Below are 20,495 nucleotides of genomic sequence, written 5' to 3'. Positions count from 1 at the left end.
AACACATACCCAAGGACACACCTGTCCCCTTCAGTGTCAGCTGCCGGTATCTTTTTCGTAGAACTCAGATCTGGCCAAGAACTCAGCCAACTATTGTATTTACTTAAATGAAGATACAGTGCATTAAATCACATCAGGACAAGTGAACACGTATATACAAAATCTTTATAAATTCACGTTTTGCCAAAAGTGTACAAGCAGTCTCGATTCACTGGGACAAAAATGAATATTCTTGTTCTCCACAGGTCGCGGAATGAAACTGTGCAATTCAGAGACGCTATTCTAGAACCTGAACTAGGTTGGAAAACAACACTGTGTCACATTAAAAACGACACACATGGTGAACCTGTTAAATACCAGCTGTAAAACACGTTATACCTAACAACTGTACTAACCTGCTTGCTAAATAAGGCTCTGTTTTATACGATGCACAAAATTTCCAAAACCGGTTTGACATCTCTACTTATAAATTAATTCACAGGACTCGTGTAGCTGCTTTTTAGTGTCCGGGTATTAGCAAAAGTAACACAAAACGACCCCTGTGCAAGCAACAGATTTACCTTCCTTCCTAAATGAAAACATCAGGTTAGATTAGATTACAATTTGTTCCCCTCTCCCCCCTTCCCTCCCCCAAAAAAAATCTCTGGACATTAACGAGGAAGGAGGATTTTTTTTTTTTTATCAGTCCCCAACATCTCCTGCTGTGGCCTCCTGCTGTGACTTCCTAACCTTAAGGAACTCAGGGCCTGGCATATGTTTTCCCAGGAATGGATGCAGAGGGAAAGGGGAGCCATTGGGGGGAGGAGGAGGGGAAGAAGGCCCAGGGTGCTCCTCCCAGGCTCACGGCTGAGCTGGCAGGACTCAGGGCCCGTGAGCCAAGTATACCTCCCTCCTGCACCAGGCTTCTCAACGACACTGCCCATTTGGGTAACTGGTTAGCAGACAGCTGCTGGGCATGTCACACAGAGATCGGAGGCCTTGTACAATGCCCCCTTGGCCAGGTTATACCCGTTGGTGGAAGAGAATGGAGCAGAGAGCAAACATAGTAAAGATCAGCTCTCCTCTCTCAATCTTCCAAACCTCACGCCCTGTGTCTGAAACACACTTTTAAAATGGCTGTTCTCTCTCCTTGCACGTGTGGAAGAAATCCAAGTTCTGCAGACAGCTGCCGTAAAGAGAGGCTCCGAACCCAGCAAGGGAGGCCTGCAGCGCAGAGAAAATGGGTTCCCCCGTGAAAGGCAAAATGTTGCGTTTCAGTTCAGTACCATGCGGTTGTCTCCATACCTCTTAAGGCCAAATCTGGTCTTCCCAGGGAGCTTTAAAATGTTTCTGCCCATTTCCTACTTGGAAACGAGTGGGAGGAGAAAGGGTCAAAAACCTCGCATGACTGAAGGCGAAGCAGCCTCATGTCTGTGTATCAGCTCAGCTGGGATTACGTTTTAAAGGAGGAACCCTGACCTAGAGTTAAGATTTTCTCACATATGGGAACCATCTAAATGTTATTCTGTTAACGTAGCTTAGTGTTATTAGGCTATACTTGTCTTAGACCAATATTGGGCAAGATGGATATTTAAAAAAATAAAAAGTAAGGCCTCCTGACTTTCCTGCTTATCAGGAGAGAGGTGGCAACAATTCAAGTGTCAATTTCCCTTTCCTGGGAAGAGGTTTAAAAAAAAACTTTGCTGCCCTCAGAACTCTGTCAGTTTCTTGAGAAATCCACATGGCATTCTAATCAGAGCTAAAATGTAAGAGCAGGAAACATATATACAAAACTGAGCACTCCTTCAAGACAGGAACTCTTGCTAACGCTGGGAAAATCACCTGAAGGAGATGCTTACACAGGGAGAGCCCCTTCCTGGGTGAGTGAGGCTAGAGAATCAGGATGTGGCATTGCAGGTGCGTGCTTTATTGCCAGACACAGTACATGGAGGAGGAGCCAGGCCCTGGATTCGCACGGGGATTGTGTGCTCAGGTGCTCTGCTCACCTAGAGGTTTGCCACAGTGGCAACAACCTGGCTTTGCGAACTAGCCTTTCTCCTCAGAGCCCAAAACCACCTGGCAAGCGTAAAGGGCAAATGTTTCCTTCCTTTCCATCGAGTTGGCTGCATAAGCACTCAGAAGAACACCAGCCTGGACCCAGCCCCTCCCACCACGATGCAGTGCAAATCGTGCCATCACAAGAGGCCGCCCAAGAGGCTACACGTTGGTCTCCAGGCCCAGCAAACGTCCCATTCGCTCCACGTTCTTGTCGATGGTGGCCTGACATGTTATCTCCTTGGCACACTCCATAGGAAACCAGCCCCTCTCTCCGTCTCGCAGTCTCTCCCCTTCATACCAGCCTGCAGGGAAGAACAGAGTGCCTTATGAAGCAATGCGTGTCTGGATGTATTTTCATGTGCTCGGCTCCAACAAGGAAGTAAGGTGGAGAGGGAGGTGGGACAGAGGGGATGATGGCTTCCAGGGGAATGAATGACATGATCAGAGGCGCCAAAGTGAGCAGCGGAGACAGTAGGCAAGTTTGGGCCAAGCTGGGGAAGAGGGCGCTTTGGGGAGGGGCAGCAGGAAAAAAACAAAACGATTGTCCGGGGATGAGAAGGAAAGAAGGAGAACGTTTCATAGTTCCTTTTGAATAACAAACCACGTGACTGCATCCCTTTTCAAAAAGATGTAAGACGCAGAAAGTGTAGAAAGAGGAGAGGCTGGTACACAAACAAAGAAAGAGTCTCTGGGTCTTTGGCAGCGATCAGACTGTCAAACCTCAGAGGGAATGTAGGGGAGGGTGGGGGTAAGGGGCAGAGATCAACCAAAGGACTTGTGTGCATGCATATGGGCCTAGCCAGTGGCCATGGACAACAGGGGGGTGGGGACATATTTGGGGAGGGGTTTGGGATGGGAATGGGGGGATGAGGACAATTATGTGATACCATAATCAATAAAATTTAAAAAAAAGAAAAAAGAAAAAAAAAAAGGATAGCCCTAACCCATTTGGCTCAGTGGATAGAGCGTTGGCTGGGGACTCACAGGCCCCAGGTTCGATTCTGGTCAACGGTATGTGTCTGGGTTGTGGGTTCAGTCCAACGTGCAGGAGGCAACCAATCAATGATTCCTTCTCATCATTGATGTTTCTCTCTCTCTTCATCTCCTTTCCTCTCTGAAATCAATGAAAAACAAAACAAAACAAATATATATATACACATACATATATATATATATATATATATATATATATATATGTATGTGTATATATATATTTATTTTTTTTTTTTTAAGGAAAACAAAATGGATATGGAAAATGCGCATGGATAACCAAAAGCAGACTCCTTGCTTCTTCACACCCTGAATGCCCATAAGAACACTTGCACTCACCATCGCTGACACGTTGATAAATAAGGACCACGTCGGCCACCTGCAGGGAGAGCTCGTCGGGCTGCTTGGCGGTAAACGACCTAATGATTTCTACCTGAGTCAGCGCTAGGGAGGAAAGGGAATACACTGAGCTTCCAGCAGCAGAGGGAAGACAGAACAGGTATGCATCAATAGCGTTCTCAGTCTCTCTGCGCAGCTCGGGGCCGGCGTCCACAGAAACAAGTCAGGCTTCTAGGAAGAAGCAGGAAGTCTTTCCCAAGAGCTCTCATCCTGGGCTAAGAGCTTTCTAACTCAGAAGCTCGGGATCCAGAGAGGCCCTTTATGATGTATGAATCCCCTACAGAACAGCCTTGATAAGGAGCATCACATAATGGGGCAGAAACAGCCGTAGGCACTGGGGAAACCGAGATAAGACAGGTTAGGTCACGTGCCAAGGACATGCAACTGATGATGCAATCCACAGCACACCTGGCCCTCCAGGCTCTCACCCAAGGTGCTGTCCCCATCAGTAGCAGCATGTGGGAGCTGCCTGAGGTTTAGAAATAAAAAGATCTCCAACCAAGAGTTAGAAAACATTTGGAGTTTCCCTGTTATGCCAAACTGTAATAAAGCCATTAACGTCAGTGACTTGGTATGGACAGACGAGACTTCTTAGGTTTTTTTTAGTACAGAACTTGATTCTATGAACTTTTATTCCAATCCATCCCTTCAGCTTTGGCTCTACGCTTAAAGCTATGACTTCCAAGAGTTCCCGGACAAACAGCGTTGTTGCCCTCTATTCTCTGGGTTTGACCTTCCAGCTAGAACCACCCAGAGAAGTACAATGTCAGCGTGAAGGCGCTAATGCACCAACCTTGACCGCACCAGCTCCTAGTTCTCTAGAAGAATGAAATACACTTTGTTACTACGATCACTTCAATTAAAAAAAAAAGGCCAAAAGGAATGGTAAAGCCATTTTCTTTAAAGTTAAAAATACATTTCAGCTTAGATTTAGACAGTCAGTATGGCTTCAATATGCAACCAATGGCCCTAAACCACAGCTAAAAATGCAAGGCCTTTGCAAGTCTATGCAGAGCTTTCAATGGATATTACTTAATTCCATCTTTCCAATCACCCGGTGCTGTGCTAGTCTATATATCATGATGCCCCTGATGCAGAAGGTCAAAGTGGCTCGGTGTGGATATGCCACACTGTATCCCATTTATACAACAAAGAACTGCACCTTGGATTTGAGTTCGGAGTCCTGGACTTCCAGAGCAGGGATCACCTAGCTCTGATATGGGACAGGCAGCAGGAAGGAAAGAAACCTGGGGGAGACCATGAATACCCTAGCGTCCAGCAGGGGGCAGAGCCCCTCCACGGCTAGCCTTTCAGCACAGCCAGCCCAGGAGTTACTTACAAGTCCGGTCAGGAGGCTGCTTCCCGCTGCTGTGTCCCAGGGCAGTGATCCAGCGGGCTCGCTCACTCCTAAACACGCAAAACAGAGCCAGTTGAGAGACGCAAGGTGTTTACCCAGAATGAGGAATGCAAAGCCACTTCCCAAACAGGGGAGAGATGATAGAGAGGTATGGGGCTGACCTTCACAACCAAGGTTAGAGGTTTTAAATGGTCATCTGGGACACTTAAACCGTTCTGAATGAACTTGGCTAGCTGTTGATGAAGTGGCACTTCTCACTTGACAGTTTGGCCTTTCATAAAGAGCTAATGACACTTACGTATTGCAATCACAAGAAGATGTTCAGCAACTCATAATGTGAATTAAACATTTCAAAAAATTAAATTTCCTTAAAAAAAAAAAATACCACTAAGGCAGTCTCCCTCCATGCCCCCTTGCCCCCACTTAAACCTTTTTGTAAAAGATGAGAAACTTGATTTATTTAAAGCTGCTTTGTTCCCCCTTTAACTAATATTGCCAAATATGAGCTTTATTGAGACAGAAAATTTTGACCTTTTTTAGTCTGTGCTCAAATGCTTATTAATATGGCTTAGTGAGTACAGCCAAAACTCATTCAAGGCAAAAAACAAGCAAGACTTTTTCTACAACAGTAAGCTATATTTACATGAAACAAGATAATTGCTTAATGAAAGGATCAAAAGTTTCATATAAGCAAGCACTACTCCATAATACAGTTCATGGCCTGGAAAAGCCAACTATTTGGGATTGCAATGAAATGAACTACACACCCATACACACTTTGAAATCTCTTAAGAAGCATTTATTAAGTCCACACTACATGGCAGACGCAACACTCGACATCCATCCATTATATCATGCTCAACCACTGAGAAAGATGGGTCAGAAAGGCCGGTGAGAAAGATGAGAATACTAAGTTCTAACATCCAAGATTCCAACCAAGGTCAATTGCTTCTAGGGATACCCTACCTTCTTACCTTCTTCATGTTCCCTACTTGAAAAACAATTTTCCCCTCCCATCATAGCTTGCATCTAAAAGATGCTTCTTTCTCATTAACACCCCATTTAAAAAATATATATATATATTGATTTATTTCAGAGAGGAAGGGAGAGGGAGAGATAGAAACATCCATGATGAGAATCACTGATCGGCTGCCTCCTACACGCCTACTCCTGGGGATGGAGCCCGCAACCCAGGCATGTGCTCGAACCCCAGTGGGGGCCATGCAGGAGGCAGCCGATCAATGATTCTCTCTCATTATTGATGTTTTTATCTCCCTCTCCCTTCCTATCTGAAATCAATAAAAATATATTAACAAAACACACTAAGAAAACACACACACATGCTGAAACTGGTTTGGCTCAGTGGATAGAGCGTTGGCCTGCGGACTGAAAAGTCCCAGGTTCGATTCCGGTCAAGGGTATGTACCTTGGTTGTGGGCACATTCCCGATAGAGGGTGTGCAAGAGGCAGCTGGTCGATATTTCTGGCTCTCTGTCCCTCTCCCTTCCTCTCTGGGCTCTCTGTCCCTCTCCCTTCCTCTCTTTAAAAAATCAATAAAATATATTAAAAACAACAACAACAACAACAAAACACACACACACACACACACACACACACACACACACACACAAACCCCAATTCCAAAAGTGCAGTCAGAAGGGAAAGCCAGGTGGTCTGGGGTCCATGAGCTGGGATCCCCTAGTGGGCACTCACGGCATAAAGAAAAGGCGGGAAGCGTGGACACCGCAGTGTGCGGACAGACAGACTTCTTTACAAGAGGAGGAGGAGACTGGACTCTGGGGGCTGGGGGGTCGGCAGTAACAAACACAAACTTAAACAGCACTCCCCATGCTGCCCGGCTTTTCAAACCATTCAAAGGGCTTCAGGGTGGTCTTTATCAGGAACATGAGAGCATCCTTTTCTTTAAAACAACCCCACGCAAACACTTCCATCTGGGATATCATCTCTTTGTGGGGTACCCATCTACTTTTTATTTATTTATTTTTTAACTCAGGCTCAACTGGAATTTGCAAAGCACAGAGGAAACTGAAAACAAAGCATCTTATGGGTGGAAGGGCTGCTCACCAAGAGAAAGCTAAAGTGGCCCATCTGCGTTCTCTCTGCGCCCCGTCCACCAGCCAGTCCCCTCGGTGGCCCGCGCCGTGGCCCCCGCTGCTGGCGGCATCCTCCACGCCAGGTTTCCCTGGCACGGCTCTGCCCTGGCAGCCAGCGGCCGCTCTCAGCCGGGCCTCCCCTGCAGCCAGTTTCCAGAGGCCCAGATGAAACCCTTCTCCCCGGTGGCAGGCTGCCTGGATGCTAATGCACCGCGCAGACACGGCGGCCCCTCGCAGGGGCTCTGGGGGACAGAACAAGACGCTCCTTGTTGCCCTGGCTGAAAGGGGCCCCTTCTTGAAATGGCTTCAATGGAATAGATGCTGTCAGAACCTCACGACTTCCCCCAGGGCCTCCAGGAGCCCTGCCAAGGTCCCCCTTTCCCTCCCCCCCGCTTGTCCCCCGCCCCTCCATCAGCTAGCAGAGAGCACAGTTCTCCTCTCACACAGGGGGGCGGCGCTCCATAAAAGATGACAGGAGTCTAAGAACAAGACAAACCAAATATGAAACATAGATATCAAGTCCAGGGCTCACTCCAGACAGCTTTTCTCGGGGGACAGTATGAACTCATCAACATGAAGTCACAGGGCCCCCCACACCCAGTTCCCAGACTTGTCCGTTGGCCCAAAAAGTGTGAGAATCAACAGGGCTGCCCTCCCGGGGACCTGGGCATATCCACCTCTAAGGCTCTGAGGCTGTTCCTTTATCCGCATTCACGGAGCGCCAGCCTGTGCCAGGGTCTGTGCCAGGCTGAGGCTGCCAAGCGACTAAACAGGCTCTGCTGCTCTTCATAGGCCTCAGCGTGGAGCAGACAGAGCAGAAAACCAACCCCACACAGAGCCATGAGCCCGGGCAGAGGGCTTTGCACAGCACACATGGCCCAGAGAGGGGGAGAGGGTTGAGTTGAGAAGAGGCGCATTTCCCATAGACATCTGTTCATGCCATCCTTTCAAAACCCCCACGTTCCCCATGCAAGGCGTGAACGGTGCAAGCACAGACCCCTGAGACAGCACCTCCCCCTGCCTCACACAGCATTCATGAAAAACACAGTCCATCAAAACTTAATTGCTCCCTATTCGAAGATACAGCAGAGCTGGACTTCCCTTGAATGCGAGGCATCGGCTAGAAAAGACAGATAAGTCCTGAGAAAGTGCAGAGGTGGCTTTGAAACGAAGAGGCAAGGCTCAGGATTAGGCTGCACAGAACGGAATGCCCACCAAGGACCTGACCCCCGACCTGGTCCTCCTGACCTTTCCGTGGAGGCTGAGAGACCCCAGCGGCTGCCTCACCTTCCTTTCATCCTTCTTACAATGGCATTCGATCAGATACCTTTGGGGGTTCCTTCTCACGGCCTAGACTTTTACCTGTGGTGCCTTTGGAAATTCGTATATACCCACAGCCTTTGGTTAAAAGTCCCCCAAGCATGAGTAACGAGTAAGACAGTGGCGATGCTGTTTTTGTTCACTCTGACACTCAATTCAACTACCGTATTTTCCGGCCAATCTGAGCAGGCTTTTTACTAGAACACAGTGTAGCTTTGGGTACAGAACATGTATAATTTGCATGCATAAAAAGCCTGCTTGGATTGGCTGAGTTAGAGAGGCGGTCTATTAAAAAAAGAACTGGTGTTGCCTCGGAAGTGGGGGGTCGTCTTATACAGCGAATATAGGCCTAAACCTATGTTTTAACTGTAAAATTAGGGGGTCGTCTTATACGCCGGAAAATACTGTAGCTGAGTTCCATAAAGTGTTCTATGAAAGAAAACTCACAGGGTAGGAAGAAAAATGCTGTCATGATGCTGTGTGACCAAGCTGATGGAGCTAGACTCCAGCCAGAGCAAAATCATTTCCCTAGGACAGTGGTCGGCAAACTCATCAGTCAACAGAGCCAAATATCAACAGTACAACAATTGAAATTTCTTTTGAGAGCCAAATTTTTTAAACTTAAAATTTCTTCTAACGCCACTTCTTCAAAATAGACTCGCCCAGGCTGTGGTATTTTGTGGAAGAGCCATACTCAAGGGGCCAAAGAGCCACATGTGGCTTGCAAGCCACAGTTTGCCGACTATGGCCCTAGCCCACTAAGAGTGCTAAAAATTTAGGCTTTGTGACATGCACTAAAGTGTAATTATTTCTTGTCATATCTAATAACTCATGAGACCTAGTCTAGTCCAGAATCCTGGAGTTCACCAGCGGTGGGTCAATTGTTTCCTGGATAACCAAAGATCTGTACTATCACCTGCCCTCCTCCTTCACTGGGGTCAGTAACGAGGATCACAAACTATAATGAATTTTGACAGACTCGGTACAAGTAAAAGATCATTATTGGACATGGATTCAAGATTCAACAAGGAGAAAATACTCCAACCTATAATATATATATATATATATTTTTCCTTGCCCATTGTCATCTCTAGATTGTGGATTTTCCCTGAAGGGTGTGTTAAGAGTCTGTCAAACATACGATTTACAACTTTATTCCATACCATTTAATTCCTGTGGTTAATTAAATCATTAACATGAGCGGGAATAGCTCAAAAGACTCCCGCCAATCCATGTGCCTTTGTCGGCAGGCCCAGGAGTTGGCTGTCTGCACAGCTAACAAGACCAATCCCATCCATTAGGCTCCCAGTTCTTGCGAGAGAGAAATGGTGAGAAGGTTCTTTGATGACCGTGAGAGATGATTATATCGTATCTTTAAAAATAATGGGTGAAGCAAGTTTGTGTCCACCACTGAGTACCTCCTGGCATCCCGTCACTATGTACACTAGGCCCAGATGCCATCCAAATTCCACTGCGGACAAAGGATGCCAAGGACGCCACTTGCCACGGCCCCTGGTCTGTGCCAGCAGCAGCTGTCTGGGCTTCATTTGAATGAAGGCAGTCAAAGGGGGCTCTCCGGCTCCCACATTCCTCTTGAAAGGCCCAGAGGGAAAAGAGAGGATGGTAGTAAAACATTCTTCCTTTGTCCTTTCATAAAGGGTGAGCTTCTGTAATTTTCACAGACTACTGTCTCATTAACAAGACAATGACTCAAGATTTTTAACAGGGAAACTGATATAGCAGTATACATGGGCCTAGATGTACATCCTAAAAAATAAATGAGTAAAATAAAGTTTAACCATCTCCTTAATGAGCAAACGTTGTAAAACACGTGGAATATAAAGGAAATTTCCTCCAGCACCAAAAGGAGGACCCTGAACAGAGATTGAGAGAGAGAGGCAGTAGTTACATGTGGTTACTACTCTGCCTTCCTTTGGATAAAGAAAAGCTAACTGTATTCATTGTGGGTCAATTCGAAAAATATTTATCAGGAACTTGCTATATGCAAAGTGAGACAAGGGCAAAACCAGAGCTGAGTGTGAAATTTAGTCATAACTCCATGCAGAATGGATTAGAGAGAAGATGGTTAGGTGGTTCAGAAGATAAGTGGCCTGTGGGGTGTCCTAGGAGGAGGCAGTGGAGTGGAAGACGTGGAAAGCTGCAGGAGACCTTAGTATAGGAAGGGCTGGCTGGTGATGGATCTGTGCAGGTTGGGAGCATCAGAAATGACACCAGGTCTCCAGACCGGGTAACTGGAAACGGGTCAAGACACGTGCATGCTGGGGAAAGTGGTGGGTAGTGGTGATGCCTGGCTTCAGACAGGATGTATTTCTGAAGGGAAAGCGAAGAGGGATGGAAGGATGTAGACATAAAACTAAAACGAGATTCTTTGAGAGAGAATCTCCAAAAGGGGTTAGCCTCGGTCTGATGGTCAACATTCAATGGCCTTAGAGGTAAAGAGAGAAGACTGACTGGGTTTGATAACTGGGAAGCCATGGCTAATTTTGGATGGGGCGGCCTCAGCAGGGAGGCAGAGGAAGCCATATAGAAGATGGTTAAGGGGTTACTCCATCTAAAGTACCAAAAATCCAAAGCATCACTGACCCCTCTCTTTCACTCAGGGCCATCCAACTCATAGTAAGTCGGTCCTGTTGTCTCTGTCTCTTAAATGTAATATTTCCATCTTCCTTTATACACTGTGGCCCAGGGCACCACTCCGAAGCCCCTTGACCTCTCCAAATGACCCGAGTCGCTCTCCCCATAGAAATTTATACCTCCCCTCCAGTTTCCCAGGGATCCCCCTACTATGGCTTTTGAGGCTCTAGATTAGTGTTTCTCAAAACATCTGTGGTGAAGAAATGGCCCTCACCACCCAATCCATTGTGAACCAAGTGTTTTCAGAAATCCAATTAAAAAAGAATTACTGATCAAAAAATTACATGCTTTGATGCTAAAGAAATGTCAAATTACTATACATTTTGAACCTCTATCCTCATGCCAGGTTGGTAATGTTTGGAGATGAAAGCCCACAGAATGCCCTGGAATAGCTCTGCTCCGAAATGCTCTGGCCTCCGCCGGCCTTGACCACCCATTATTCTTATCTACCTGCATTCTTTATGTTCAAGCCAAGTTTGACAACAGCAAACTCGTTTCCTTAGGGTTTTTTGCACTCACTGTTTCCTTTGCCTAGAACATTCTAGCTCTGTATTTTCCTATGGTTAACTTCTTCTTGCCACTCAGGGCTCTCAGTTCAAATGTCACCTCAGAAAAGTCTTCCTGCACCATCTAACTTAGAGCACAAGACCCAGCACTCAGCATCCACTCCCAATCCCATCGCCTGGCTTTGCAGTCCTCACTGCATTCACGTTGACTTTTAATTGGATCAAGAAGAAATATTGTACTTTCCCACTGCCCCAGCTCATCGTAGGCCGCTTGCCCAAGCTGACTGCCCAAAGTTCACTGCCATCCAGTCACCCTCCTGGAGAACGGGAAGAACACAGATGTAAGCTGCTCACAAGAACAGAAGCCCAAAGGGCAGGGATCTGGTCTCTACTGTCCATGGCTACATCCCAGCCCTTAGAGTAGCTCTTGAAAGGATGCCCATTAAAACCCTGAATTAACAGGGAAAATGAAGACTACACTCTCAAGAAGTTCAGCTGTAATAGGAAGGAGAGATTTAGGGGTAGAAGATGGGCAAAACAGAGAACAAAGGAGCCCAGTCACTGTGGCTCAGTGGTTAAGTGTCAACCTATGAACTAGGAGGTCATGGTTAGGTTCCCAGTCAGGGCACATGTTCGGGTTGCAGGCTCCATCCCCAGCAGGGGGCGTGCAGGAGGTAGCCAATCAACGATTCCCTTTTATCATTGATGTTTCTATCTTTCTCTTCTTATCCCTTTCTCTCTGAAATCTATAGCAATATATATATTTTAAACAATATACTTTATTGATTTTTTTAAAGAGAGGAAGGGAGAGAGATAGAGAGTTAGAAACACTGATGAGAGAGAGTCATCAATCAGCTGCTTCCTGCACGGCCCCCTACTGAGGATGTGCCCACAACCAAGGTACATGCCCTTGATTGGAATCAAACCCAGGACCCATCAGTCTGCAGACTGACACTATATTCACTGAGCCAAACTGGTCATGGATATAGCAGTATATTAAAAAAAAAAAAAAAAAAAAAAAAAAAGAGCCGGGACCAGTTTGGCTCAATGGATAGAGCGTCGGCTTGGGGACTGAAGGGTCCCGGGTTCGATTCCGATCAAGGGCATGTACCTTGGTTGCGGGCATATCCCCAGTGGGGGGTGTGCAGGAGGCAACTGATCGATGACTCTTTCTCATCGATGTTTCTAGCTCTCTGTCTCTCTCCCTTCCTCTCTGTATAAAATCAATAAAATATATATATATAAAAAAGAAAACTAAAGAGAAAAATGAATTCTCAAGAGTGGCACAGACAGCGACATTACCATGAGCAGCCCTGACAGGTGTCTTCAGAGAGGAAAGACTTGGCCTGAGCCCTGAGAGGGGATGCATGTGGTAATTTAAGGAGGTCTGAAGAAGACATTACAGGAAGAGGGAAAAACATGGGCAAAGGAACAACAACAATAAAAAAAAAGTAGTTTTAAGCAGAAAATAATTTTTCAGAGACATATATTCAGCATTTTTTAAAATATATTTTTATTGATTTTTTACAGAGAGGAAGAGAGAGGGATAGAGAGTTAGAAACATCGATGAAAGAATCATTGATCAGCTGCCTCCTGCATGGCCCCCCACTGGGGACGTGCCCACAACCAAAGTACATGCCTTTGAACGGAATCAAACTTGGGACCTTTCAGTCTGCAGGCCGACGCTCTATCCACTGAGCCAAACTGGCTTCGGCATGAACCCTATTCTTTTTCAAATTGAAGAATTAGTAGCCAAAGGATACATGTGACAATTACTCAAGGCCAACGCGGTGGTGAAAACCTTGTTTTCTCGAATGGGATTGCTAAGGAACTACATTAACCATGTACAAAAGAGGAAAAACATAAAAAAATGTATACACTCCTATACATTTTGCAAATCTTAGAAACAAAGAAAACATGATACATAGACCCAAACTTAAATTGCTCAAAATCAAGTAACACAGAGATGACCTGCACCATTTCCAATTATGGCATATACCAATTTACAGATCTTTTTTTCTTTTTTTTTTCTTTTTTTTTTAATTTCTCACCCAAGGGTATGTTTATTGATTTTAGAGAGAGAGGAAGAGAGAAAGGGAGAAACATAGATGTGAGAGAGAAACATGGATTGTTTACTGGCGATTGAACCTGCAACCTACGTATGTGCCCTGACCTGGAATTGAACTCCTCAACCTTTTGGTATACAGATGATGTTTCAACGAACAGAGCCCAGGGTCAAGTTGCTAGACTTTTAAGTAGCCTATTGTTTTTAAAGGAAAGTGCATATGGCAGTAATATATTTTTCTTTAAAACCACATCCGTGTGCCAAAAGTCTTTGTCTAGTTATTTACTTTTGAACTGTTACTGAGTTGCTGGTGGGGGGGTAGAGTGAGGGAATCACTCCCTTTGTACCCAAGGAGACATCTGTCCCATGCCCTTTCTGGAAGTTCTCTTCCTATTAATTAAAGAACTACAAATATGAGTCAGACGCATGAGTTTACTGGTGACATAACTAGATATTCTGAGAATATTTCTGACCGAGGAAATGAATATCCATTCAGCCCTTGGTATGATCAAAAGGCAGGTGGTGGTTGGGGGGGAGTAATGCTACGGAATGTCCCAGCAAAGGACCTGGGCTCGGTGCAACAAGAACTGCACACGTCGGTTTACTTCCTACTCTCTTCCAGGAATCCCAGAAACAGTGGTGGAGATGACATCAATTACAAAGCAGACAGAGGGGAAGAGCTCTGCGGTGTTGGCAAGGCCTGGATACAAAACAAACACTCCTTATAAACAGAGAGAAGAGGGAAACACAAAGCAAATCCCACACACTTTCGCCATTACTAACGGCAAGCGATGAAAGGACGTCTCCAGTTTCTGAGAATGCTCCAGAACATCTGGACACGCACTAACCTCCACAGTGTTTAAGACGTGGTTTTTTGTTTTTGTTTTTTTTTTATCCTTCCAGTCTTATAAAAATCCAAAGCTCAGACATTATTGCACTCTCTCCTTAGGAGAGAGGCGCCCAAAGGAGGTCTCACACCACCTGTTGCATCACTTTTCAAACTGAAGGAACACCCTCCTCAGCCTTGGGAAGGTGTCATCTGCTAGTCACCTGCACAGCCAGGCACATCCCACTCAAGTCCCCTCCTTCGTCCCAGGAAGTTCCAGGGCAATGAGGCAGGGAAGACGGATACCAGATGCTCTGAAACCCTCTCCCCGCCCGTACTCACTGTGTCTCAGCCCCTAGCAGCATTTCCACTTTCTCATTCGCGTGGTTACTAAGGACAGTCAGAGTGAAGAGGTGACTGGCAGAGTTCTGTCTTGAATAAAGCATCGTGGAACTGTTCTTCCCTGGAGACAAAGGAAGCTCTTCATTGTCACAAGATTCCACCAACAGCTGGTCCCTTAAGGAATAATCATTGACGTTATAACTTTCTTCACTATAAGGAAAAGAGAAAAGAACATGTCAGTAATTCCGTGGATAAGACTGCCACCTGTAATCCTGATGTCAAACAGGACTCTCATCACCACTGCTTATCTCTCTTCTTCTAATCAAGCCCAACAATTCTTCAACCTACCCATTTCTACAAGCCACTGACGCTACTACCTTTCTCCATCCTTAAACCCTTCACGTCTTCTGGTTCATGCTTGGATTTCTTGGTGCCTGGTTATAATCACTCCTTGCATATACCCTCATCTCCTTGAAAAACCCCAGCCCAGCTTAGATACAGCTTTCCCTCTACTGTGAATATGTACGTTTGCAGTTGAACATGGGAGAGCTCAATAAATAACTGTTGAATAAATTGATAACTATGCAATACATTTAAGTCTAGTCTAGGAACAATGTCAAATGGCTCCCTTATTTAATCATAAACACAAATGGATGAACTTCGGGCAATGAAGAGAAAGGAAAAATTCCTATACTAGGAATTTCGGAACAAGCCATTTGCTCAAGATTTCTTGGAATTTCTTTTATTCAGTGCTGGACACCTGCCTGTCAATGACTCCCTTGTACTCTCCTTGAAAAACTATATCTTTTCTAAAATTTAGCTTGGTAGAGTGTTCCCTCAGAAAGCAGCAAATACAGTTATTATATATCAAAGCAAAATACTGCCCTCTGGCAAGTCTTCTGTTGCTAGGGTAATAATCTGTATTAACTGGAAGCACATATGGCAACATCATCCCCACAGCTCTCCTGAAACTAACTGCCTACAGACCCGCAAAGCCATACTCAGAACATACAACAGAATTGGTCACACCAAAATGAGGCTATCAAAGCTCACACTTCTTATAAAAGGAAGAAAGAGGATGATACACTTTACACACAACTAAGATTGAGTGTTTACAAGACCAAGCTAACCAGCAACAAAGAAGTCAATTTTTGGAAGAGCAGAAAACGTTTATAATATGTGTCTCAGGTATCTTGGACATGGATTTCATAGCCCAGGACTCACGACAAAACAAGCAAGCAAAAGCAAAGCCCCAACAAGAGAAACAAGATGAAGGGAGGCTTCCTTGTCATGGCCCTCTCTCTGCAGCTCTTCGTTACTCTGGATCCAAGTTAAAAAAGACTACCCCCGTTAGTCAAAGGCACTCAATTTCCAGTTAAAATAATTTGCTGCAACCAGCCTAATGTTGTGTGCCTGGGTGTTCAGGTAGTGCCTTAAACAATGACACCGAACAGGTATTCTTTGCATTCCCAAAGAAATAGAAGGCAAGGAAGTGTACATATTATGAAGCAGTCATTCAAGATGACTTACATTCCAAAAAGTCTTTAGCATGAAGTGGTTTCACCGGTTGGTTAGTCCCCATTAGAAGCCGAGACCAAGAGTTTACAGGAAACTAAAGTAAACTAATACGAATCAACTACCTAAATCTTCTTTTGCCTCTTAAGTTTTAGAGTTTCTAATTTCCCCGGTGTTTGCTTAAATACAAACAATAGCAGTTATTGTGTTTCATGGGTGCTTTGAATCTTTGTCTTTGAGAGTAATTAGAGACAGAAGAAGGAGATCAACTATAATAGAATGTTTTTAATTGTTCTCTTCAGCGATAAGAACTACAAGAACATTAAGAGCAAGGGTGACTGCTGACCCAGTTTATGCTTGTTGTTCTCTCAAATATCCAGACTGGGTGATGAACTTTATTCAGAGCTTTGAGAGTTCACCTCTAGGTGACAGTTCCTACACACCTGCACATCTGTGTCATTAAAGAGACCTTATAAGGGAACTATCCCATTGTTTTGACTGCTGAGTCCAAAGTAGGAAATGTTTGCCTTTTTTTTTAAAAAAAATCGATTCAATAGCAATCATCCAATATCATCATTTTTTCTAGATCTGTACACTTCATCATCTCATAATAAATAAGATCTACAACTTCACTACTCTTTTAATACATTTAATAGAAAAAGAACATGCTTTCATTCAACAGTAGTAACTTCTTTATCCTTGTCAGCAATTATTCAAACCCAATAAAACAAATACTGAAAAGCATCTTACTATTGCTAGCTGGTTCACTGCTCATGCTCCCTCACACGTGCACACACACTTAATCTCCTAGAGCAGTGTTTCCCAAAGTGTGGTACGCGTACCCCCAGGAGTACGGGAAGAGTTTGGTGGGGGTACGCGTTGCACCGGAGTTTGGTCGGGATATGCACTGCACCGTGCTTAGCTGTGCCTAATTCTACGTTCTCATGAGTACGAGGGGTACTCAGCGTTACGAAAATTATAGAAGGGGTACGCATATGTCAAAAGTTTGGGAAACACTGTCCTGGAGGTTCAAAGTAACTGCATTTCCTCTCCCCAGGCCTGCTAAATACTTAAATGCCGCCTCCTGATGTCAGTCAGCACCCACTATCGCTCTCATGCAGATACAGAGGATAACATATGTGTTATACTATGTGCCTCAGCAGAAGGAAGGGGGGAGAATCTATAGCCAGATGCAGCTATTTCCGACCCTAGCTCCCTCCCCTGCTTCCTCACTCCTGCCCAGTGAGTGGAAAGCTGGGCTGGGAAAGAAGCCCCTTCCCGGAGGGAAGCTGATGCTAATCAGACTTCCCCATGTTTGTCTCCAGCGCTCGGCAAACATATGGTTTGCATAGTCTCTGAAACAACTTGGACCACGAGTTAGGAAGTTAAATTGCTCAGAAACAGGCAAATGGAAAAACCACCTTCCCTCGCAGGGAGAAGTTTATATGTAGACTTCCTCTGATTGTCCTATACGTGCTCCAAGTTTACCAGCTGCGCATCAGGGCTGGCTGCTTTGTGCAAGCCCGTGCTCCTATCAGGTGCAGCGATCACGTCTACATAAGTCTGTTGCTCTGTGGCATAAACAATGATGGGTTTCCTGGTTAAAACCCCCTTCAAGTCCAGTAACCTTTGTTGACAACCCTTTCTTTTCCTTTTCTTTTTCCTTTTTTTTTTTTTTTTTTTTTTTAAAAAAAACAAGATAAAGAACTATCCGTACAGAACAGGATATGGTGGTAAGTACATACCCCAATTAGGCTTCCCTCCGGAAGGCCTTCTTTTGTTAAGCAGATCAGATAGTTTTCGGTTCTACTAAATTCCACTTAACAGCGCGGGTTGAAAAACGATACACCTCACAGTGAACAGTGGCTTTCTTAAATCAAGGATTATGGAGCACTTTTACCCTTCTGTCCCACAAACTTTTTTATAAAGGCTAGAATGATCTATGATGGGCATATATTTATTACTTTTAAATTAGGACATTTGAAAACTGCATAAACATGTGTTTTAAAACACCAAAACTGCACACACACACACACACACACACACACACACACACACACACGGGAGTATAGGATGATAGTCCAAACTGAGGATAGGAGTTATTTTGGGAAGAAGGAGGAGGAAGACGGAATAATAATAAAGGGATTTCAGGTTTACTTGTGGTATTATACCAGGTTTTTGTTTAAAAAGCAGAGATCTGACAACTATGAAAAGAAGTTAGTATCTGTCAAATATGAATGCTAGGTATGTTAGTATTTGACAATTTTCTGTTTGTTTGAAGCATTTCACAGTTCAAGGTACACATAAATTTAAAAATAGCAAATGCATAGGTGTGAGAGACTACCATCACACCATGTGTCTGTGGACGCCGATGGGTGTAGCTTAAGGGACTACTGGACAATATCATTGTTCCCTCGTACAAACAACTGATTATTTGCAGATGAAATCAGTAAAATGGTTGGGTTAAAAAAGAGACTTTAAAAAAAATCTATTTTATTTATTTTTTTTTATGGAGAGGAAGGGAGAGGGATAGAGAGCTAGAAACATCAATGAGAAAGGAACATCGACCAGCTGCCTCTTGCACAACCCCTACAGGGGATATGCCCCCAACCAAGGTACATGCCCTTGACCGGAATCGAACGTAGGACCCTTCAGTCCGCAGGCTGGTGCTCTATCCACTGAGCCGAACCCGTTTCGGCCAAAACACTTTTTTCACATGACTGTAGTTAATTTCAATTTTAAAGGTTGGTGTCTGATTACGCAAACAAGTTTTTGGTGGAAATAATAAACAATTTTAAATAATAACTATAGCATAACAGTTAAGAATACAGACTTGCCGAAACCAGTTTGGCTCAGTGGATAGGGCGTCCGCCTGCAGATTGAAAGGTCCCAGGTTCAATTCCGGTCAAGGGCATGTGACTTGGTTGTGGGCACATCCCCAGTAGGGAGTTGCAGGAGGCAGCTGATTGATGTTTCTCTCTCATCAATGTATCTGGCTCTCTATCCCTCTCTCTTCCTCTCTGTAAAAAATCAATAAAAATATATTAAAAAAAAAAAGAATACAGACTTGATTTAGAATGTCTGTAAAAAATCCCACTTCTATCACTCACTCTGTGGTCTGAGCAAGTTACTGATCCTCTCTGTTTTCAGTTTTCTCATCTGTAAAATGGGGATAATAATACCAATCTCTTTGGGTTGTTGTGAACATTCATTATCTGATGGTGTGTAAAAATCTTATAATCGTGCCTGGCTCACAGCCAGTAAATGTTAGTTATTAAACCGGGAAAAGGCGTAATTAGAGCTACCATAAATACTTCTGTTGAGAAATTAATAATTTGTCAAGTGCTCCAACCAGTAAAACAAGACATGATCTTGATCTAGAAACTGATTTCAAGCAGCTTTACTTGCCCAGCTTCTCAAAATAATTCTGAAGACTAACAAACATGCCACATGCTTCCTAGTTCATTGTCAAGAAGATAATGAATAGTGGAGCTGAGGATCACGTTCATTGGTCAGATAAGGATCTGCTGTTACTCTCTGTCACCAAAAAGGATGGCCAGTGACCCACAGCAGGACCAGCAGGAGAGCGCCTATTCCTGTCACCACTGATACTCAAATTCCACAGCCTGGGACCTTCCCAGCTGCCCACGCGATGCCCCGTACCCACGGTCCTTGACAAAGAGGAGGCGGACAGGTCTGAGGAGCTGCTGGCACCTCACAGAAGCTTTCTCCCTGGCGTAACGAGAACTGAACTCTGAAGAGCAAGTAGACAGCTTCTTCAATGGATAACAAAGTTATTCCAAAGCACCACATTCCCATTTATTTTTTATTTATTTAAAAAAATATATATTTTATTGATTTTTTTACAGAGAAGAAGGGAGAGGGATAGAAAGTTGGAAACATCGATGAGAGAGAAACATTGATCAGCTGCCTTCTGCACAACCTCTACTAGGGATGTGCCTGCAACCAAAGTACATGCCCTTGACCAGAATCGAACCAGGGACCCTTCAGTCAGCAGGACGATGCTCTATCGAATGAGCCAAACCAGTTCTGGCTACATTCCCATTTAAGTTTACTTCTACCGACTTCTCTGAATGAAAAGGGAAAATATACTGAATTCATTTTTTCAGCCACAAAGGAGGGATGGGGAATGTTGTGAGGGATTTTGCAGGAAAATCACTGCTACCAGCCGAAACCGGTTTGAAGTAATGAACATAGCCCGGCTGGTGTGCTCAGTGGATGAGCGTCAACCTATGAACCAGGAGGTCACGGCTCAATTCCCAGTCTGGGGCGTATAGGAGGCAACTGAAAGGTCCCAGGTTCGATTCCGGTCAAGGGCAAGTACCATGGTTGCGGGCACATCCCCAGT

At 44.7% G+C, this 20,495-nt stretch overlaps 1 protein-coding gene across 4 annotated transcripts in view; it reads right to left on the bottom strand.

The window, feature by feature from the left end:
- Window positions 1-147: 147 nt before the first annotated feature.
- ARHGEF26 (Rho guanine nucleotide exchange factor 26) overlaps window positions 148-20,495 on the bottom strand; it is a 112,391-nt gene continuing 92,043 nt past the window's right edge. For 2 of the 4 annotated variants that reach the window (XM_036445490.2, XM_045583616.1), the window contains 4 exons: window positions 14,612-14,821; window positions 4,766-4,833; window positions 3,367-3,471; window positions 148-2,339 (listed from right to left, as the gene is read on the bottom strand). In XM_036445490.2, the coding sequence (XP_036301383.1) occupies window positions 2,197-2,339; window positions 3,367-3,471; window positions 4,766-4,833; window positions 14,612-14,821 (526 nt within the window). In that variant the 3' untranslated portion in view covers window positions 148-2,196. Of the gene's footprint in view, window positions 2,340-3,366; window positions 3,472-4,761; window positions 4,834-9,851; window positions 10,549-14,611; window positions 14,822-20,495 lie in introns of those variants that run through there. The other 2 variants (XM_036445491.2, XM_045583617.1) reach the window with 2 other exon arrangements.

The sequence above is a fragment of the Pipistrellus kuhlii genome, unplaced genomic scaffold, assembly GCF_014108245.1.
Source record: "Pipistrellus kuhlii isolate mPipKuh1 unplaced genomic scaffold, mPipKuh1.p scaffold_m20_p_2, whole genome shotgun sequence".
In the NCBI taxonomy this organism is placed as follows: domain Eukaryota; kingdom Metazoa; phylum Chordata; class Mammalia; order Chiroptera; family Vespertilionidae; genus Pipistrellus; species Pipistrellus kuhlii.
This window is presented reverse-complemented; position numbering and strand designations above follow the sequence as displayed.